Below are 22,940 nucleotides of genomic sequence, written 5' to 3'. Positions count from 1 at the left end.
CGCGCACGCACACACACACACACACACACACACACACACACACCCACCCACCCTCTCCCCAACAAAGTATTTCCATCGGTCAGTGTTTCTCAACGTGGTCCATGGACCCACTCAGAGAGCTGCTAACAGGTCCACTTGAGTTTATTTACCAGCACCGCAGTCACAGAACCTCAGGGCACCCATTGGCTGTGGTTTGTAGCACTCCTTGGCTGCAAATGGTCACCTGGAGCTAATGCAAACCAGGCCCATTAGCAGCTCCTTCAGAGTGGGTTCACGGAACACTTTGAGAAACACTGACATAGGAAATAATCAAAATGTACAGATAGGCAATGTAAGAAAAATACTGCTTGAGAACTTCGAGTTAGATTTAAAGAGATTTTGAATATTTTGACAAATGATATTGACAATTTCTGTTTGATATAAAAGCTTTAACTTTGACATCTACTGTCATTAAATAATCAACTAATTTCTGCTGCAATAATCCATAATCGTGTTTACATTGATAAAAATGCTTACTCCTCCTATTTTTTTTTAAATGTGCAAAATTCACTAAAAATCAGAAAAATTTGAATACTGTCAATGTTTATTTTATCACAATTTAAAAAAAGAATTTTGTCAAGCCTAATTATGATACAGTCTTATACAATACCTCTGCTTCACCCATTTCGCAAGAGGGACAGCACTTAGGGATGGATAACTATGGTCTTATTTATTCAGATTTAAAAAAAAAAGTGTGTGACTACATGTTTTATATATTACACAATATCCAAGCCTTCCACTCAAAAATTAATAATTTCCTCATGGGCCTTCTTATTACACTCATCAACGTACCAACCAAGTGTTTCACAAATATTAATTAATAATCATTCCAATATCTCTCTAAGGAGGGGTAATTTCACCCTTTTCATTTGGGGGAACCAAGGCACATAAAAATTCAAGGTCAAAACCATCCACTAACTTAGGGTGTAGAATATGAGTTGCCTATAGACTGACTTTTCAGAGCACCTAGCATTTTATACATTCAGAGGAAAGCTTCTACTGACTTCAGTTGCAGTTGTGAACCCTCAGAAATTCTGCAACTCTAGCTCCAGGTGTCTCAAGTTTGGCACCTACAAAATTAGAAGACACAATTAGTGGCCACCTAGGAAGAGTTTGGTTTCAGGTGACTTGTTCTGAATCAAACTGGTGGAGGGGAGCTCCACAGAGTAGGCACATTCGGAGAGCTGGCTTAAGAGTCGGCTCCCCACATGTATCAGCTCCCACATGGTCCCTCTGCTGCTGCGTCTCTATCAGAGAAGTGGGGGAGCAGTTGACTGGCTTAAAAGCCAGAACCCCATGGGCACTGGCTCCCACCTCCCCCCGCGACTTGCTGCTGCTGATACAGAGACAGCAAAGGGAGGGGAGTGCATGTAGTCGTTTGGATTAACCGATAAACCCAGGCTTATCTATTTAATGGGTACCACTTTAATTTTATATTGCCCAATTCTGTAATCAAAATGTGCAGTACTAAGTCAAACCCCACACAGATATCTAAGAACGTTACATCAACACTATTTTCTTCATCACCAAACTCAGAATGTCCATTGACTAGTCGACAAGGAAAGGGGGGCATTTGCTATCCCTGCTGCACCTCTTTTAAAGTGTAGCAAGAGCATCCACGGCTCTTGCTCCATATCAAAGGCAGAGGTGCAGTGGGGAACCTGAGAGGAGAGGCAGAGGTGAAGCGGGGGACTGGGCACAAGCCAGGAATCAGCTGTCCTGGCTCATGGTAGGTCCCGACTGCTGTGCCTCTGCCTCTGAAATGTAGCAAGAACCACAGGCAGCACTTGCTACATTTCAAAAGCAGAGGCGCAGCTTCTGGGACTGGGCACGAGACAGGATAGCTGATTCCTGGCTTGCGCTCAGTCCAACGCTGAGTCTCTGCCTCCCCTACCTCCTACGGAGACAGTGCTTGAGGGAACCGACTTAAGTCAGCTCCTCCCAGCACTGGCTCCTCCTCCCCCCTTGCTGCCTCTATTAGAGGCAGCAAGGGTGGTGGTGGGGGGGGGGGGGGGGAAGTGACTAGCTGAGTAGTGACTCAACTACCCAATAAGCATATGCTTATCGGGTAATTGACTACTCAACTAGCAGCTTATATCCCTAATAACTACAACATATTTTCCCTCTGTATATATAAAACAGAAATATTTATTGAACACTTGCTATTTTCCTATAATTCTATCATGTCCATTTAGTAACAGACTAAAAGTCAATTGAGCAAGCTAACATTAGATACACCTAGCATTTATAGAGGACTTGCATTTCCAAACCAGTCATAAAAATGAATAACATCTCTTTTGAAGCAGGTGGTAGAGACTGACTCTTCTAGCAGAGAATTGGAGGCAAAGGCAGCATGATTTTTGATGATAGGATGCACAAGAGGTTAGCACAGAACAGGAAAAATACCCTCCCATTCCATTGTCCTAATTAGTTCCATTCTGTTCTCCTAACTCAGGGGTCAGCAACCTATGGTTCCAGAGCCAAATATGGCTCTTTTGCAGCTCCAGCTCAGCCCCACCCCCACTCCCTCCACAGCAGGTAGCCTGCAAGAGTTTAGTGCCAGCACCCGGCTTCCTGCGGTGGGTGGGAGAGGAGAAAGCTCCGAGGCTCCCTGTCGGATCGGTCTTGCGGAGCGGAGCCAGAAGCAGCTGCATGCATGGTCACTTCCCTTCCCCAGCTGGGGTAACAGCAGCTCAGGGATGTACTTCCTGGAGGCTTTCCTCGCTGCTCGTATTGGCCGAGCAGTGGGAGGCTGTGCCTGAGAGCAGGGCACAAAAGCAAGTAAATGCTCCCCCAATCCATCATGCCCTGACCCTGTACCCCACTCACTTAATCACTCCCTCCACAGAAACCCCACACCCGTAGCCTGGTCCTGCCTCCTTCCCCCTGGCCAGACACCTTACCCCCAGCCTGTTCCTATACTGCCCCCACTGAGACCCCGCTCCCCCCCCCACCACCGACACCCCACATCCCCAGCACATTCCTGCCCCCTTGGCCAAACACCCTATCCCCAGCTTGCTCCTGCTCCTCCCCCCGACCAGACACCCAACCTCCCACCCAAACCTCGCACCCTCAACTCCTACTTGACCCCAATTCTAACCCAGCTCCTACTCGCTAAAAGTCCTGTCCCATACTTTGAACCTCTCATTTCTGGCCCCATCCCAGTGCAGCCCACAAAATCCCTGGAACCCCAGAAGAATTCATCTATGCTGAGGACTTGAACCTCAATCCTCCCTGTCCCTTTCCCCCACGGGGCTTCAGAGAGGGATGGGGTTTTTGTTTTCTTCTCATTTGGGGTCCCCCTCTGATTTTCTGTGGGCCAGTGGCCCCCCAACAGAAAAAAGTTCCCTACTCTTACCATAAATAAAGACAATGTTGAAACCATGTGTGTTGGACATAATATTTTACTTTATTTAAAATGAAGCCTGGCGAACAAGGCTTCAATGCAGGGTGGGGGGGGGGGGGGGTAACTCCGCCTCCCCATTTGGCTGCAGGGCCCTGCCCCTGGCTCCGATCGTGGGGTAGGCCCTGCGGTCCAGCACCCATCTTGCCACAGGAAGGGCTAGTGGTGTCCCCGCTCCTGCTTGTGGCATCTCTTACCCATGCCACAATCTGGCTGTGATGATCCTGCCCCCGCCCCTTGTCCAGTCACTGCTCCCCAGGCGCAGTAGCGCAGCCCTGGTCAGGCAAGATAATCTAGACCCAGGACTCCCCCTCCACATACTCTATTTCCCAACCCGGGCATCATGCCCTGCTTTCTGCACCTCCCATACACCCCAGCCCCCTGCCCTGAGCCCTTCATACACCCCGACCCTGATTCCTGCACCCCCAGCAGCAGAAGTCCCATTAAATGAAGTCTGAGTACAATGTTTCCCTTGTGCTATATTAAGTCACGTGAATGATCAATACTATTAACTCGTATATTTTCATTCTTATACTGGCTCTCCACTGACCGCTTCTGAATTCTGATGTAGTTTGGCTCTCTGGTTTGCAAAGGCTGCCGCTGCACCGGCCCCTGTTCTACCCTAATGCACCGTCCTCCGTGCACAGCCTCGCCACCGCTCCCTGGCAAAAGGAATCGACCGCAGGGACTGCAGCCTGGGGTCGCACCAGCTGCGCGCGCGGCAAGGAAGCCGGCCAGCGGCCCCGGCCAGCGCAGCCCGAGCGCCCCAGGCTGTCCGCCAAGCACCCTAGTTACTACACGCGCGGCGGGCGGGGGTGTCTAACGGGCAGCCCCAAGGCGCGCCCCGAGGCGGGGGCTGCCGGGGAGCCGGGCCCGGGAGGCAGGAGAGGGGCTAGCGGGTGCCGGGGTCTGAGGGCCCCTCGGGCGGGGCGTGTTGGACCCGCGATCTCCCCGCCCCGCCGGCGATACGGCAGCGCCAGGCTCACTTACCGGCCGGGCCCGCTCGCCGCCGTGTTTACAACCCCGGGGAGCGTCGGTGACAACGTCCCGGAACAGCCTGGACCCACATCCGGGGGCGGGGCCGGCGAGCGCTGCTGGCGGGAAGGAGGATGCTGGGGCTGGTGTAGCGGCTCCGGGGCTTGTCCCGCCGCTGCGGCGCCGGGATCCGGGCTCGGGCTGCCAATGCCAGCGGGCACCAGGCAGGTGTGGGATCCCCCCCGCACTGGTGTGACGGTCGCCAGGGCGGGCCAAGGTGAGCGTCCCGGGCGCTGGGGTGACCGAGCGCGGCTTCCAGCCACCGGAGGTGGGGGAGAAAGAGCTGGGAGCCCCGCACTGGTGCGCGGCCTGTGGCCGGGACTGCGATGCACACGATGCCCCAATACCCACGTTCGTGGTGTCCCGTTGAGTGCAGCTGCTGGTCCGTGTTTGAATACCCAGTTGTAAGCGCCACCAACAGCCAGACTCCTCCCCCGCTGCTGTTCTGCTTCTCCTGTTAAGAGACCCTGGAGTCCCTTTTTAGTACAGCCTCCCTTGCCTAGCACAGCTGGTTTCACTTTGCTTATTATGGCCCCTTGCTCCTCCAGTGGCGGAGTCCCTCCGTCTAGACCAGGGGTGTCCAAACTTTTTTCAGAGGGCCAGATTTGATGAAGTGAACATGCGTGAGGGCTGACCATTTTGCCTGACATTCTTTGAACCATTAAAATTCAATGCAAATTAACTATTTTATGCAAAGTTTATTGCAAACGGCAAACTTTTCATTTCGTCACATGGATGACAAATCTAAACAGGTGTTAAATCACTCTGCCTTTCAAATCTGAAGGCCAGATGAAAAAAAAATCCAGGAAGCTGAAATATGTCAGGAACATTGTAAAGTACATTACATATTATTGGTAATAAAGGTTGTCTATCAACTTTTAAGTTCAAAAAATATGAACAGGAACATAACACCAAGTATACAGATTGTGTCCAAATATATTTATAACTGATTTAGACCAACTGACATTAACTGAGATTTTACAATGTATTCATCTCAATACATATGGATTCGTTGGGGGCCATAAAAGATAGATATTGCCAAATTACCTGTGGGGCCGTATTAAACCGGAACACGCGCCGCAATTGGCCCGCGGGCCGGACTTTGGACATGCCTGGTCTAGGGGTTTGGTTAGGAAACAGCCAGCTTATAGAGCAGCCTCAACTACAGACCTTATTGACAGATCTATCTCAATTCTTTGTGGGCAAGGCTGGCACACAAAGGAGAAGAGCTGGGGACATCATGCAGAGAGGTCTCAAACTCCTGGTCTCTGTCAGTGTCTCTCCCTGTGTCCAGGAGCCCAATCAACTTGCAAGTATTGTATTGCCAATCCCAAGCAGTCAAAACTAATAAATCAGCCTCTCTCTTCCCAGAAAAAGAGAATGGCTTTTTAAAATCACAGATACAAATTAGGGCTGTTAATTGATGGGTTAACACTGGCAATTAACTCAGGGAAGGATTAATATGTTATTTTTTAATGCATTAATCGCAGGTGTTAATACTGCACTGCCCCTTTGAAGTGCTGCTCCAAACCAGCACTTCACAGGAGTAAGGCAAGGTGGAGCTGGGATCAGCTGGAGTCCCCAGCTGTCCCTGGGCTCCCTGCAGTGCTGCCCCTTTGAAGTGCAGCACTTTGTTTGTAGTGTGGGAGGTCTTTCCAAGTGGCAGCCTCACTGAGCCTGGGGTCAACTGATCCTGAGCTTCCACAGCACTGCCCCTTGGAAACGCCGGGGTGGCCTTTCTAAGGGGCAGTACTGCACCGAGCAGGGGTCAGCTGGGGACTCCAGATGATCCCGGGCTCTCACAGTGCTGCCCCTTTGAAACGTGGCCTCAGTGTTTCAAAGGGGCAGTTCATGTGATTAATCGTAAGATTAATTGTGATAAAAATTTTTAATTTCTTGACAGCCCTAATAAAAATACATTTGGGATCTTTTCATTTCACATCTGGTGTTTGAGGTCTTTGGATGAACTTAAGGCATATTTTCTAGCTTTTCTCCACAAGCCATGAGACCTAAAGTCTTCCTTTAAAAAAAGAAAAGGAAGACTGGGATTGTTTTCTAATATGATGCATGAACAAACAATCATAATCTACTAAATCAGAGCAGCCACAGTTGATACAGGTGCATGAGGCATCACTTAGTAAACTTCCCAGATCTGGCTTAATTCTAATAACGGGACTGGGACTTTCCAGAAAAAAAAATCCCCAATTATCAGGAGGCTTGTGATCAAATCAAGAAAGTTGGCATCACCTATATCTAGTCAGTTTCACAAAATGAGTTAATAGTTTCAGCAGCTTATACCTATGGAAGAGACAGCTCTGCACACACCTCTCCCAGGCAACAGAAAGCCTCTCGAGCTCCACTGCACTGCCAGTGGATTTTATATCACCCAGGCTGGTGGGTGGAGGTGGAAGACACAAGGGAAGGAATGCATAGAGACACTCTCCCTCCCCTCTGCCGACTCCAACTAGAGGGGGGTGCCCGCTGACTGCCTAGAGGATTTGAGGACTAGCCCTTGCCCTAAGGTAAATTGAGTTTGGGACCCCTGATTGTGTAGGTTCTCAGCATTGTCTGGGATCCTCTGCTATAGGCTACTATTTTCTTTCTAGTGTACATTAATGCTACTTAGTAACAATTTTAAAATGGTTATATTTTGTAGTATCTCAAAGTAGCATTGCTCTAATAGAATCATTTTACTAGGTCTTTAATTTTATCAAAATATTTGGAAGAAATAAAATGTTCAAAGAAAACTGTACAAACAATATATACATATACTTTCTTTTTTCCAAACATTTATAGATGGCAAGTACTGTCCAAAAATGGAGAATCCAACTAACTGGATTTAAGAAACAAGAAAAGGAGGCTCTAGTTAAATTACTACTTACACTGGACTGTGTTTTTCTTGATACTGAGGTGAGCATATACCTTCTCTGTTCTCTTCATTAACTCCACAGAAGGAACAAGAGGAAGCAGTAGATAGACAGCTTCAACTAAATAGGCTGGATAATGGCTTAGATGTGAGTCTGTGCTAGTAGCTAAAAGATTAAATTTTTTAAAAAATCACAATTTTTAATGACACTGTTTTTCTTTTGTTAGCAATACAGAAATTGCACACATCTTATAGCAAAACAGCTTTCCAAAAGTGAAAAGTTCTTAGCAGCTTGTGCAGCAGGTGAGTAGCAAATTGTGATATCTTCTTTTAACTTTATCAGTTAAATGAAGAAATAACCTAATTAACCTCATAATTGTTTTTCTCTTTGCTCATAAAGACTTTTCCTCAGTCTTGGATTTGTTTCCTCTCACCTTATCCCTTCTTGTTTGACTGACATCAGTAAGTCTGTTACCTTAACCAACAATTACTTTTTTGTGGGGTAACAGTTAAGACTGAAGTCACAAATTATTTATTAGCAAATAAAAGTATTGGATTACTTGCTATTGGTAGCATACAGTTCTGATACTAAACTTCATACTAACATTGACTCACAGACTGCAAATTTTTGCCTGCACAGCAACCCCTGTGGCCATAAGAAAAGCCCCGTAAAGCTGTACCCCAGTTTTACACCTTTGTTCTTTTCATACTTACGGCCTGATTCTGAAAAACCTTATTCAAGCAAGGTTTTCAAGATAAGACCTCTATAATGTAAGCATGTAGGGCTTCCTGGAAGGGCTTTATGATGATTACAGGCTACGGTTATGGATACGGATATTAGATATTGGGTAACTGAATAGTCAAGTAACCCCATCAAACCTTAGAGGTTACTCAACTATTCTATAGTCCCCAGGGGTGGGGCTGGCAGCCAGTACAATCCAACCCCACTCCCAAGGAGCCCCCTGCTAGTCCATGCTGTTACCTCTGTATCAGAGGCAGCAGTGCAGAGTGCCAGGTGGAAGTTGGTCCACAAGAGGAGCCAGTTTAAAAACCACTTCCCCATGCAGATCAGCTGCCTGCCTTCCCATACTGCTGTCTCTGATACAGAGGCAGCGGCGCAGGGTGGCAGCAACCCCTGCCCACGGGGAACTGGGACTCCCCCCTAGACAGGGACTGCTGCCGGGGACTAGGCTCTGTCTGCACTGGGCCTATGCTCGCCACAGACAGAGACTGCTCTGCAGGAGATGGAGAAGCCTGGACCCCCGGTGGACAGGAGCTGCTGCTATGTAGCAACCTCAGCCTGCGGGGAGCTTGGACCCTCAGCAGACGGGGTTGCTGCCACGAAGCATCGGCTCTTGCTCCCCTTTTCTCCACCCCTACTGCCTCCAATTTGACTACTCGTTTACATCCCTAGTGATTAATGTAAAATTTACAATGGTAATATATTAATATGTTACCATTTCAAGTATCAGCATCCTGCTTTCTTTCATCATTCTTGTGTCATAAGGGGCTAAAGTGTTTGTATAGAATATGCTTAGTGGTTAGATGTCCTAGTTGTATACCAGGAGGCCCCATTATATTATGGACTACACATGGGGCTGTACATACATCCAACAAAAAGATGGTCCATACCCCAAGGGGCAAATTAAATTTAATGTTGATAAATGTAAAGTAATGCACATTGGAAAATATAATCACAACTATATACACAATATAATGGGGACTAATTTAGCTACAACTACTCATGAGAGAAATCTTGGAGTCATTGTGTCTAGTTCTCTGAAAACATCCACTCAGTGTGCAGCGACTGTCAAAAAAGCAAACAGAATGTTTGGAATCATTTTAAAAGGGATAAAGAATAAGAAAAGACCGACCGAACGTGTAACTTCTTTGGTTATAGAACATCTTCCTGTCAACCAGCTAACCAGACAGGGAGAACTTTTCACCCATTTGATGTCATTACCTCCTCTGTCAGCCAGTCATTTGTTCCCACTTTAGAGAGGGCCTGCAAACCTTCAGTTTATCAATGATCTTAAGTTCCATAGAGTATGTGTTAGCTGTAGTTGGTCAGTGTTGCCAGCAAGAGTAATTCTGAGGTCTGACACTCGGTTCTCAAAGTACAAAGACATGCTACACAAGTATCTGTCAAACACAAGCAGTTTATTTCCTGACTGCTAACAGTTGTGCCCCTTAACTAAATGAACAACATGATAGGAAAAGCGGCATTCCTTACATCCCTTCTGCTAGCCGGGGAACCTGTTTCGGCTGCAGATGTAGTGGGAGACTGTCTCAGCTTCTGAGGCGCCCATCGGTGAGGTCCAAATTGCTGTGCTCTGGTGCAGCTTTAAATACTGTATCTCTACTTTGTTTGTGGCAGTTTGGAAATTTCCAGGGGTTACTCATTGCTTGTTACAGTATGGCTCAGCTGTACTGCTTGTCCTTTGACTTTGTTTACATAATCAGTACATTTAGGTAAACAAGATTGTTTTGTTCCCATCTTTATCTACAATTCGTTCTTGCTACAATGGTATATGTTCCTAGAGGCTTGCTTCTGGCTCATCAGTAGTAGGGAAAGGAGGGGGAATGGGAAAGGGGCTAGAATGCAGGCCTCACCACCCCTATACTTCACACATACAGAGTTCTTCTGCAATTGACCCCTACAGTCAGTAGTGCCTTCAAGTAAGGCAATCATCCACATGTTCAAAATCCTGTAAAAAGGATTCTTCAAATTTCTCCCCTCCTATTTTTGGCTTCCATCGGTTCCATCATCAGTTTAATACTCTTGATTTTACTGAAAACCAGTCTAATATTGCTTTCACAAATATACCATGGTAGTGTTCCTCCAGTAAGGACGCTACATCCTCGGACACTTCATACTGATATAGCAGTGCCCACAGCATTAGCTGATAAATGGACTGATTCAAAAGTGGCTGCAAAAGTCTCTGTAAACACAATGTTAACTTCCTTTTGCTGCTCTAGTAATTTTTCAATAATATTTCATAAGACATAATGGATTGTAGATCAACCTCTGTCAAACATATTGGTTGTCTGAAACATTTTGATGTGGCAGATACCAGTCTCTGAAACTTGATTTAAGTGGAACATCATTGTTGCTGTTAGTAGTTGATCAGATTCTGGAGCTAGATCAGCACTTCTAAATATACTTAGTTTAATCAAGGGTTTCTGAACTAGAACATGATCTAAGATTGCATTGTTGCCAGACAGATATCAAAATGTGTATTTATGGCAATTCCTGTTCTGAAACAAGGGAGCATTAAAATAGCCCAGATGTTGACACAACAAATGTAAATAGCCCTTTTTTTTTTTTTTTTTTTTTTAAAGTAACTGTCTAAAATTCTATCTAACTCTTAACTCTTATGAAGTTCACAAAATAGGCCTGGAAACTATGGGTGCAGAGGTATACAGCATCCCCACATTTTACACAGAGTCCCAGCTGCTGGCCCTAGCCTTAGATCCTGGCTGCCAATCCCTTTACTGAATATGTTACCAGTAAGACTGATGCTTATCGGTGAATTGGTTAACATTTTACTCCCTAGAAACAAACCCTAATGGATGTACACTATTATCTGATCTCTCTTCTAGTAAGCTGTGTGGCCCCTGTACAAGTTCAATCCAGTAGTCCCATGACTAGTTCTTGTGTTTGTACAGGCAGTCCCCGGGTTACATACAAGATAGGGACTATAGGTTTGTTCTTAAGTTGAATTTGTAAGTAAGTCGGAACTGGCTCCAGATTCAGCCGCTGCTGCTGAAACTGACCAGGGGCTGACTACAGGAAGCTGGAGGCAGAACTGCTCTGCCCCCAGCTTCCTGGAATCAGCCACTGATCAGTTTCAACAGCGGCTGAATCTCGAGCCTGGGACAGAACAGCTGGGCTGCCAGGTAGGTCCCTGCAGGACCAACCCGGCAGCACCCCAGCTGCTCTACCCCAAGGTCCACAACAAAAGCCTGGTCTGCTGGGGGGGACACAGGGAGCAAAGCCGCAGCAGCGGCGGGGTGCCGCGCCTCTGAGGCTTTGCTCTGGCCACTGCCGCTTTGCTCCCGGTGCCTCTGGTCTGCTGGGGACTGTCTCTAGCAGACCAGGGACACTGGGAGTAAAGCTGCAGCGGCAGCGGAGTCCCACGCCTCCCCAGCTTTGCCACAGCAAAGCCTCAGATGCGCGGGACCCGTCCAGGTGTCCCTGGTCTCCAGCAAAGAGATGGTCCCCAGCAGACAAGGGGCACCCGGAGCAGCTTTTCTCGACCCGGAGGTCGACGTGGCGGGACCGCTGCGCTCTGGGCGGTCCCGCTGCCTGTGAGCTCCGGGGCGAGAGAGCCCCGTTCGTAAGTGCGGATCCAACATAAGTCGGATCCGTATAACTCGGGGACTGCCTGTACTTCCAAAAATGACAATATGATTTGAAAATGACTTGCTTGATAAGTCATCTAGCATGGCATTCAAGAGTTTCAAAGATCCAATTCTAGTCATGTCTTTGAGTTTTGCTTGAGGCATTCCTACTAATCATTATTTCCCATAAAATATTTTCTCAAGGATGCCAGGAAAATTACTGTAATCGTGTTATATATAGCTCATCTCTAGCACTATTGCATTGGGGAAAGGGTAATTGGCCCATGCTTGAGAGGTTGCCCAGACACATCAGTCTGTATAGCAGCATGAGAGAGTGTAGCTGGTGCTGTCTGATGTAGCAACTGTTGAAGGGACAAAGAATGGGCAAGTGTTACGGAGTCTCCAGAAGAATTTGGGCAGCATGAGAAGAGCTCTGAGCAGTTCCAGTGTGGTAGTTTCCAATTTTCATTGTGCATTCTTTGTTGTGTAATACAGACCAAGACTATTTTATGTCTTAATTTTCTGTGTCAATTTGATTTATTAGGGTATATCCACAATATGAAATTAGATTACATTTATTGAGGTTGACTTTTAGCATCTGATCTTGTGGTCAAAGGTGCATGTCTTCATTAAGCATATGTGGTCAATGAAGTGCATCCTCACTGCAACAGCTGACATCGATTCAAATTACAATGCACTGTGGGTAGCCAGCCCACTTCCCATTTGAATTCTAGGTTAGGCTCCCAATGCTTCATGTGACAAAAATATTGTCACGAGTGGTTGTGGGTACATATCATCAGTCTCTCATGATGCACTTATCTTCTCTCTCCCTCCCTGCTTGAAAGCAACAGCAAACAATCATCTTGTGTCCTTTTTTCCCTGCTTATCTGTGCTGATACCATAGCACAGCAAGCATGGACCCTGCTTAGCTGCAAACTGCTAAGGCATGCATTGTAATCACCTTGCGCATTATCCTGCAGTTTGTCCAAAGCCGAACCAGGAGCTGCCTGTGCAAGGAAGAAAGTGAGGAGACCATGAACACAATCATGCAGGGACATATTGAATGAACCAATTGTCATACACTGGCAGCAGTCAGGCATGTTGACACAGTGTAACACTGATTCTGGAAACAAGCGCCAGACATTGTTTGTCCCCACAGTTGCATGTGACCAGTGGCTCCAAAACTTTTGCATGTGTAAGGCCACTTTCATGGTGCATCAGTACCAGAAATGAAACCCCCTCTGGCAGTAGAGAAGAAAATGTTGATAGCCCTGTGGAATCTTGAAACAACAGATTGTTATAGGTCAGTCAGGAATCAATTCAGAATGGGTAAATCTACAGTTGAGGCTGCTAGGATCCACATAGTCAGAGCAATCGATACCCTTCTGCTAGGAAGGATCGTGACTCCGAGGAACTTGCAGGACATATTGGATGACTTCACCATGATAGGGTTCCCTAACTATGGTGGAACAATAGATGGAATGCATATTCCTATCTTGGCACCAGACCGCCTTGACAGAGTACATAAACCACCACAAGGCTACTTCTCAATGGTGTAGCAGGCGCTGATAGATCACAAGAGCCATTTCACCAACAGCAGCATAGGATGGTTGAGAAAGGTGCATGGTGCACACATCTTTAGGAACTCAGATCTTGTCAGAAAGCTACAAGATGGAATTTCCCAGATCAGAAAATTACCATTTGGAGACATTGAAATGCCAATAGTTATCCTTGGAGACCTAGCTTTTCCTTGGCTCCCATGTCTCATGAAGATGCACACAGGCAGTCCAGACAGCAGTATAGAGTAGAAAAACTTCAGGACAAAGAGCTTCCTGCTTGCTGTGTTCTGTATTATATCTGTGAAAATAAGAGGGGGAAGTTTCTGGCCGGGGGAGAAGGAGGAGTTGAGGCAGATCACTTGGCAGCCAATTATGAGCAGCCAGATGTCAGGGCAACAAGAAGAGCACACTGAGGTGCACTGCACTTCAGAGAGGCTTTGAAAACCGGTTTCATGAATGACCAGACAATGTGACAGTTGTGTATTGCTTGTTACCAAGCTGCCTCCTTTTGTACAGGTTCTGCTCTTTAAACCAACCCCTGCCCACCCCCAGTGTAGTTGGTGCAATGAATAAAGATCCTGTTCTGAAATCATGCATTTTTACTTAGGATGGAAACATAGGGAATACAAACATAACTGAATAGAAAAGGAGTTGCAGGCATGGGTAGAGCCTGAAAATGGAGAAATGGAAGCACAAGGACATGTAGCTTATTACAGTCATCCTGTGTAGCAATAAAATTTGTGGGAATGACAGCCTTCTGTCCCCGGAGCCAGTGCTTGGAGTTGAGTTAAAGGCTTCCTAGGCTTTCTCCCTTCCACATTCTAGGATGCCTGGGAGAGGAGGGTATGGAACTTGGTGAGGAAGGCATGTGATTTTTTTTCAGTGGATGCAGGCTGGCTCTGTGCTCCATCTGCTTTTCGTGCACCTCTACCATGTGCTTCATCAGCTCTATTTGCTCCCCCATGAGCATCAACATTTTGTCCTGTGTCTTACACACGTTATCTGCATGCTTTTCTGTCCTCCTGTTTGGTGTGGATGACCTCAAATAGCAGGTGCATCCATACATTCAGGTATGCCCTGTGAGTGCAGAGGATTACATGAACTTGTTGAACATTTTATCCTGTATCCATTTTTTTTTCATCTTCTCCAGTAGTTGAGCTCCAGTAGTTCTCCTCACACATCAATCAGATCCAAGATCTGCAGTCCTTGCTGGAGCTCATTTGCAACCCTGGGCATTTGTAATCAGATGTGCTGCTGCACTCACCACACTAACCAAATAGGAAATGAAATTAAAGAGTTCCTAGGTATTTTCCTGTATACTGGGAGTGCAGCACAATTGAAAGTGCTGTCCAGAACAGTCACATTGGAGAACATCTTCCAGAATCCAAGAATGTCAAATTGAACAGTGCTGTGTCTGCAGTACTCCAAATTTAAACTCAGAAGGTCAAATTTAGTGCTATTGCTCCCATTGCGAACTTTAAAATCCCGTAAGGGTGGTGTAGACTCATTCATTACAAAATTGACATAACGTGCCTAATGTCGACATAACTTCATAATGTAGACCAGGCCTTATATTTTTCTGAAACATGAAGTTACGTGTTCTATAATATAGGCATAGCAATTTTCTAAATCACTTAGTGCAGACTATCTGACAATTGAGAAACAATGCTATAAACAGTGATCATAGAATCCTAGAACACTAGAACTTGAAGGGACCTCGAGATCATCGAGTCCAGTCCTCTGCCCTCACGGCAGGACCCAGTACCATAGACCATCCCTGACAGATGTCTAACTAACCTGCTCTTAAAATTTCCAGAGATGGAGATTTCACTACCCCCCTGCCAACTTATTCTAGTGTTTAACCACCCTAACATGAAGTTTTTTTCCTAATGACCAACCTAAACCTCCCTTGCTGCAGTTTAAGCCCATTGCTCTTGTCGTATTCTCAGAGGCCAAGGAGAATAATTTTTCTCCCTCCTCCTTGTGACACCCTTTTAGATACCTGAAAACCACTATCATGTCCCCACTCAGTCTTCTCCTTTCCAAACTAATACATGGTACAATAGGCAACAAATCAGAACTTTATATATGTGGCTCAGACCTAGTTTAAAAAAAAAAAAGAGAGAACTTTGTCCCCCAAAGTGAAAAATGTACATTTTTAAAAAATCACCTTTTGCTATTAAAGGTAGTAACAATATTTGGAGTTATAAAATATGATTTTTTTGACTACCGAGTAATAGTCATGCTAATTATCTAAAGTATCTTAGCAAGTCAGCTCTTCGATAAAGACGGATAGGCCACCTATTTATGAATGGTACTTAAATTTTGTGAGTGTTTACATGGTTTACAATGTAAATCTTCAACTCAGTGCGTTCTGAATTGTTTTATTTCTGGCTCAGACCACAGTGGATGAAATAAAATGGAGTGTACATTTATTCATGACTGAAATCTTAATTTAGTGATAAATTCCACTACCCATCTCACCAAGCATTATTATAAGGAGTTTGTTCAAGCATTACTTACTGGGATAGGAAGGATTGGAATCCTTTCAATTCACAGAGTGCCAGTGGGACTGCACTTTGGTGACTGTTGCATTTCTTCTATCAATGGATCTCCATTGTCATGTATGCTCTAGCAGTATTTCTGCTCTCTCCATCATAGAGCCTTCCAATGTACTATTCATATGTGTTGGAGGCTTCACACATGCCAGCATCTCCCCAACAGGCTCTCTAAAGCTAGCCTGCTTCTGCAGCAGAATCACATTTGTTTTGCAGTCATTTAGGGTCTATACCCCTACAGAGGAAGGTCGGGATTTTGATTACAGTGTAATTTCAGAAAATACTTACATGTGCCAGAGCCCTGCTGAGGTTGGAAAATATAATAGGGTGTGACCCAGAAGAAGCTACAGAAATTTAGAGTGAACACAGAAATTAGTCAGTGATACCCAAAATAATAATAGCAAAGGTATGAGTCTAAGGTGTTGTTCCCTGAGATTGAATACCACTATATTTTTAAAATTGTAATGGTTTTCAAAGACCAAATGTAAACTTACTGACTGCTTTCAAAAATTACATGGGGATGTGCATATTTTCAATTAATTTCTTTAATTAAGCCATTGTGAACTCATGGCACTTATGCAACAAAGTTTATAGCACTGATTTTTTTTTTTTAATTATTTATGGAAGTCTATAAAGATATGCTTTTAATATATAGACAGTGTTGTATTTTTTTCAATTTCCATAAAGGATAAAGTAATGCAAAATTGTATTTTGGTCTTGTTACCACCACTGTACTTGTTACCACACAGTATATCTTCCAAAAGAACACAAAATATGCTTCCCGCCTTATATAGTTTTGCCCATAGTCATTCCTTAGTAATGTCCAATATTGCTGAATATTGCCTTTCTGCACATTTTTGGGTGTGGGGGGGTGGGAAACATGCATTTTCTCCACCTTTTCATGGTAAAACTGTTGAGAACTATTAAATGCAGTAGATTCTAATCCCCTTCAGTATTTATCCTCACACAGAGATTTCCAACAAGCATACCAATGTGGATGGATTTTTAATTATGTGGAACCTATTGAGTAAGAATTGGTGACAAAGGGTTTATTAAGCCTAGGTTATGTTCCAAGCACCTTTTTGTCTTTCCATTAGATGTCCGCTGTCACCCAATGCTAGTTCCTATAGAAATAGCATCTGTGCTCCTGTGGTGAAGCATTTTACCAGTCAACCCTGCTGTTCTGAGAAATTGATTAGGATCACACAATTAGTCTGTTTCACTTACTGTATGCTGTAAGCAGTGTTTTCAATACACAATTTCTGATGTGAACTTGAAAGTACAGCAACATTTAGAAAAGAAGAAAGACCTTTACCTACAGAAAAAGAAAGAGTCAGAGGAAGTGAGGCCAAGGGAGAGGAAAGTATATGGAAAGGAGAGAGATTAGAGTAGTATTCTAAAATCATTTCTCCCAATATTGATATCCACTAAACTTACACAATTAGGAATGTCTGGACTTGCAGGGTTTAGAGATGGACTATATGCTTTTAGCATGTTAAAAATTTAGACAGGTTTGTTAGCTGGTAGTGCAGGGGTATTTATGACTTCAAAGAAGAAACTACCACTTAATTCGTACATCCAAACTGATAAAAGATGATTTGAAAGAGTTGTTGCATTTTCTGAGTGTACCGAATTTCTGTCCACAGTCAGGAAATCTATTTGTATAAAGTATCAGATAAGACTACTAAGGCTAGGTTATTATTGGACAAAAGACACTGGAGAAAAATCTAGAGGGGAAAATTAATGAATGATTATTCTTTTTTATCTGGGGTTATTTTATTCTGGAAGGGCTAAGAGAATAGTGTGTCATTAGAAAAAAACTAAACCACCATGTCTGGAGACTGTGCAATTTCTAATGTTAAAATATTAGGAAAGGAGAACTTTTGGAGTAGAAGGAAAAATTGTTTAAATGTTACTTTAAACTGTAATGTGGTATTTGAATGAGAGAGTTTGAAGCTAATTTTATATTTGATCTTCATTTGCCATTTGTCTACACAAAAATTCTTTTGTGGCTGACAGTTCATTTGCTTTCTAGGAAAATGGATACTAACTAAGGACTACATAATTAATAGTGCCGAAAGTGGCAGATGGCTTGATGAAACAACTTACGAATGGGGATATAAAATTGAAAAAGACTCCCATTATTCACCTCAAATGCAATCTGCACCTAAAAGATGGCGCGAAGAACTGACATGCTCTGGTGCTCTAGGGGCCTTCCACAGATGGAAAGTTGTCCTCCTTGTTAAAGAAGGTGATAAACGAAGGGATTCTATTGCAAGGTAGGATGACACTACTTAAAGCTGAAGTAATGAATGATAAAATAGTTGATATGGCTGAATTATATTGTTGTTTTTCCTGTCCCATCCCAATTAATTTGATCCATAACAACTCCCAGTGCTTTAGTTTAGCATGACATACTGTTCTATTGTTGTGTTTTTTCTCTTCTTGTTTAATTTCTTTTGACTTAATACTATTAACACATTGTTGACTATAGCACTTATGTAATTTATTTAATATGCATAAAACCATAGGAAGACTTTTTTTTCCCCCTTCCTGATTTGTGCATAGCCATGTCATAAGAGTTCATTTTCATTAGCAGTCTTCTTTTTTATTTTTCTTTGGTTCCTAAATGAAGTGTCCAGAACCATATTTAATTTGTGTAATGCCACTCAAGCTCTCTGAATTATGACATTCTACCTCTTTATCTAGGATTTTATTAACTTTGATTAATGTTTAGATCTGAAAATACCATTCAACTGTTTCATTACTATGGCATTTTTAGAATAAGGGCATCTAGGTCTAGTTTAATTTTTTTTCCCCCATCACTACTTTTGGTCCCTCCAAAACTATATTACCTACTTATCTAATATACTCCTGTTGAACTTGGAGAGGCAAGGAGTGTGATAAAATGTCAAAGATTACAGTTTGATCTGTGATTATCTCAGTTTATTGTAAAATCACTCTCCTTTTCTCTTGGATGGCAACTTTGTCTTTTATCATATGAGAATGGCAATCAGAGAGGAAAACAAGACTGTCTCATATGGTAAGAGTAAAATAGTATGCTATACACTTGGTAAGATTGGACATACTGTAAAGCCCCCTTCGGGACTGACTTAGGCCTTTTTTGTTCTGCTCATGCAGCAGCTCCCCAGTGCTACAGCCTCAGAACTAAAAAAAAAAATCTCATCATGATAAATAGGGAAGATTCAAAAAGGAAGAGGACAAAGATGGTAAAGGAGGGGATGGTAGAAGAAGGAACTTAAGGAGAAAATGAGTTTTTAAAAGTGCTCAGTTGGCCGCCACTTTCACATTTTGTGTTTAAAAGCAAACATCGTCTTTAATATTTCAAGACTTACTTCTGAAATGGATGTTTTAATGATCTGAAAGTGGCCATTGTGCCACATCTTGCTACTGATAGGTTCTGCAGCTAGGTGTTTAAAGGATAGAAGTGAATGAGAAGGGATCTTAATGCTCAAATGAACCTTCTATTATGAAAAAGTTTCTACAGGTTGTATCTGCCTGGTCCGGCATCCCTAGAACTTGACTAGTCCCAGACCAGGGGAAATCAATGTAGTGGGGGGGGGGGGGGGGTCTGCTTTACTCCTGACACTCCAGGGGCTTCATTTTTCCTCAGGCAGCTCCACTGCACCCAGAGCTCTGCTCTCCTCACAGTACCGAGGGAAGGGAGCTATACTTTCCCCCCTGTGACTTAGCTGCTGCCCAAGGCTCTACGCTCCTGCTGGGGTTCCACTGTCCCCACAGTGGCAAGGGAACCCACAGCCATCCAGAGCTCCATTCTGTCCCCAGTTGGTTCACTGCCACCAGGGGCTCCACTTTCTCCCCAGCAGCAGAGGTGGCCTGCGGGCTCTGCTACTGCCCAATAGCCCCGCACTCCCCACAGTACTTTGCTGTCGCCTGGGGCTTTGCGCTCCACCCCAGCAGCTTTGCTGCCACCCTGCAGATTGCACACTCCCCCAAGCAGCCCCCTGCCACCTGAGGCTCTGGGTTTCACAAAGTGGTTCCACACTTCCCCACAGCCTGCTGCCCCATTGGAGTGCTGCACTCCACCGGGCAGCTCTGGGGCTCTATGCTCCTCCAAGTGGTTATGCACTCCCCTCCAGCACCCCGCTGTGGCCCAGGGGACTCAATGCTCCCTTCCAGCAGCTATGGGTCTGCCTTCTCCCTGTGACAGGGAGCTCCACCTCTCTCCCAGAAGACTGGGGGCTCTGCCATCCTTCCGACAGTTCTGCTGATCCAGGGCTTAGTCTCGGGCCCTCTAGTTTTGCAACATTCCTAGCCCTAGCCCAACGGCTTACCCCTGTGAGTACTTTCATGGAGTTACTTGATGATATCAGATCAGGGGTATTGCCAGACCAGGAGGTCTGGATTAAGGAGTTTCAACCTGTAGTAGAATATAGGGGATAATGCCTGCTCCTCGTGTCCATAAAACTGTTTTTTTTTAATTAATATTTAAAAAATCTCATTCTACTAGCCAGTTAATCCATTAGTGTATCAGGTGGTTATTGTTGTATTACTTGGATTGCTGAAGGAATTCAGCTGTCAGTCTCATGCCCTAACATTCAATATATGTAAAAAACTTTATGGTCTGCACCTTCTTGAGACTTATTGTGATGTTATCGTGGTCTGCTAAAGACTTTCCCTTCCTTACATTAAGTAAGTTTTAGGTCAATCATCTGAAGCAGAATGACTATTTTCCAACTGGAATTTTAAACTAAACGTTTAAAAAAAAAAAGCCAATCAGCTGTTTAAAATTGCATATATAGTGGTGGTAAAAGTGATTTTCTTGATGAAGAGGTTTTATAGTCCCATTTGAAGAATGGTTTTTATATTAAGTAGTAGTCTGACATATCAGCTTGGAGAGGGGTGTTCAGGACTGCAGATTTCATCCAAGCCATTTTCTAAAGCAGATTGAAGTCAAACTTACTAAACAGTAGAGATCTGAACAATTTCAACTCCTGCTCATATGAGACCAATGTAATTCCCCTCAAGACAAAACCCCATATTTATTTTTTATGTAGGGCCTAAGCTCCTTACAGGTTTTATGTAGCTTTCAGAGTCTAACTCAAGGCACAGGCCATAATAACGACTAGTCTTTTCTCCTCAATCTCAGAATACTAGAACTGGAAGGGAACTTGAGAGGTCATCAAGTCCAGTCCCCTGCCCTCATGGCAGGATCAAGCACCATCTAGATCAGAGGTGGAATCACCATCTAGATATATTGTGCCCGATATATGCCAGTCTAACTTGCTCTTAAATATCTCCAGTGATGGAGAGTCCACAACCTCCCCTAGGCAATTTATTCCAATGTTTAACCACTCTGACAGTTAGGAAATTTTTCCTGATGTCCAACCTAAACCTCCCTTGCTCAATTGAAACCCATTGCTCTTTGTTCTATCATCAGAGGTCAAGCAAAACAATTTTTCTCTCTCCTCCTTGTAACACTCCTTTGGATACTTGAAAACTATTGGCATGTCCCCTCTCAGTCTTCTCTTTTCCAAACTAAAGAAACCCAATTCTTTTAGTCTTCCCTCATAGGTCATGTGTTCTAGACTTTTAATCATTTTTGTTCCTCTTCTCTGGACCCTCCAATTTCTCCACATCTTTCTTGAAATGTAGTGCCCAGAAGTGGAAACAAAACTCTAGCTGAGGCCTAATCAGCTTAGAGTAGAGCAGAAGAAATACTTCTTGTGTCTTGATCACAAGACTCCTGTTAATGCATCCCAGAATCATGTTAGCTTTTTTTGCAACAAATGTCACACTGTTGTCTTATATTTAGCTTGTGATCCACTAGGACACCTAGATCCTTTTCTGCAGTACTCCTTCCTAGACAGTTGCTTTCTATTCTGTATGTGTGAAAGTGATTGTTCCTTCCTAGGTTGAGTACTTTGCCTTTGTCCTTATTTAACTTCATCCTATTTACCTCCGACCATTTCTCCAGTTTGTCCAGATCATTTTGAATTTTGACCCTATCCTCCAAAGCAGTTGCAACCCCTCCCAACTTGGTATCATCTGCAAACTTAATAAACTTACTCTGTATGCCAATATCTAAATCGTTAATGAATATGTTGAACAGAACCGGTCCCAAAACAGACCCGTGTGGAATCCCACTTTGTTATGCCCTTCCAGCATGGCTGTGAACCATTATTAACTGCTCTCTGAGAATGGTTGTCCGGCTAGTTATGTACCTACCTTACAGTAGTCCGATATAAGTTGTTTTTCCCTAGTTTATTGATAAGGTCATGTGAGACCATATAAGATGCTTTACTAAAGTCTAGATGTACTACGTCCACCCCTTCCTAGTTATCCATAACACTTGTTATCCTATCAAAGAAAGCTATCAGCTTGGTCTGATTTGTTTTATTAATTACAAATCCATGCTGGCTGTTTCCTATCACCTTATTATCTTCATAACATTAACTTAGGTTACTACTAGACTGAAACCTCTTTGTAAGTGTATAATCATCTTGCATTTAGAAACTGTGGGCCCTGGCAAATGTTTCCTCTAATTATTTCCATCCAGGTGTGGAATAAATTAAGTGCACCAAGGTATGTGCAGATATGCACCATCAGTAGAAACAAATGGTGCCAGCTGTGGGTGCTCTGCTAATCATTTCGGCTGTATTTAAAGCTCTCCTCAGTGGCAACCCAAACACTCAGCTAATAGGTAACACTGGCTATGACCCCATTCCAAAAGATGCAGAACCATTAACACCTACTTTATTAAGTTGTAGATGGTTTCTTCTTTCTTAGCAGGGGGAAATTAAGCTGTCCTGTGCCCTTCTCCAGCAAAATGTGTTAAGTATTGTTTTAATGGCAGAGAATATGAACAAGCCAGTTTCCTTCTTATCAAGGACAGTAAACAGCTGTGGTTCAAGAACATTCCATTACAAGTTATCACTGTTGCATTTTCTTCCTTCATTTTCAGTGCCGCTGTTCTAGGTAGGGATGTGAAAGTATAAGGCTGTGTCTAGACTGGCCAGTTTTTCCGGAAAATCAGCTGCTTTTCCAGAAAAACTTGCCAGCTGTCTACACTGGCCTCTTGAATTTCCGCAAAAGCACTGACCTCCTACTGTAAGAAATCAGTGCTTTTTGCGGAAATACTATGCTGCTCCCAT

At 44.1% G+C, this 22,940-nt stretch overlaps 2 protein-coding genes across 11 annotated transcripts in view; one reads left to right on the top strand and one right to left on the bottom strand.

Moving 5' to 3' along the window:
• The window catches only part of KIAA0825 (KIAA0825 ortholog), a 386,099-nt gene extending 381,529 nt beyond the window's left edge, over positions 1 to 4,570 (bottom strand). For 4 of the 9 annotated variants that reach the window (XM_075932132.2, XM_075932137.2, XM_075932129.2 and 1 more), the window contains exons 1-2: positions 4,433 to 4,570; positions 1,044 to 1,109 (exon numbers count right to left, since the gene is read on the bottom strand). The gene's annotated coding sequence lies outside the window, so the exon portion shown is untranslated. The remainder of the gene's footprint in view (positions 1 to 1,043; positions 1,110 to 4,432) is intronic. The other 5 variants (XM_075932138.2, XM_075932136.2, XM_075932128.2 and 2 more) reach the window with 2 other exon arrangements.
• Positions 4,550 to 22,940, top strand: part of SLF1 (SMC5/6 complex localization factor 1) — a 75,906-nt gene continuing 57,515 nt past the window's right edge. Inside the window, exons 1-4 of one of the 2 annotated variants that reach the window (XM_075932142.2) lie at positions 4,550 to 4,694; positions 7,274 to 7,387; positions 7,571 to 7,646; positions 17,840 to 18,083. In XM_075932142.2, coding sequence (XP_075788257.2) covers positions 7,274 to 7,387; positions 7,571 to 7,646; positions 17,840 to 18,083 — 434 coding nt within the window. In that variant the 5' untranslated portion in view covers positions 4,550 to 4,694. Of the gene's footprint in view, positions 4,695 to 6,794; positions 7,000 to 7,273; positions 7,388 to 7,570; positions 7,647 to 17,839; positions 18,084 to 22,940 lie in introns of those variants that run through there. The other variant, XM_075932143.2, reaches the window with a different exon arrangement.

Source organism: Pelodiscus sinensis, chromosome 6 (genome assembly GCF_052426305.1).
Source record: "Pelodiscus sinensis isolate ZL-2025 chromosome 6, ASM5242630v1, whole genome shotgun sequence".
In the NCBI taxonomy this organism is placed as follows: Eukaryota; Metazoa; Chordata; order Testudines; family Trionychidae; genus Pelodiscus; species Pelodiscus sinensis.
This window is presented reverse-complemented; position numbering and strand designations above follow the sequence as displayed.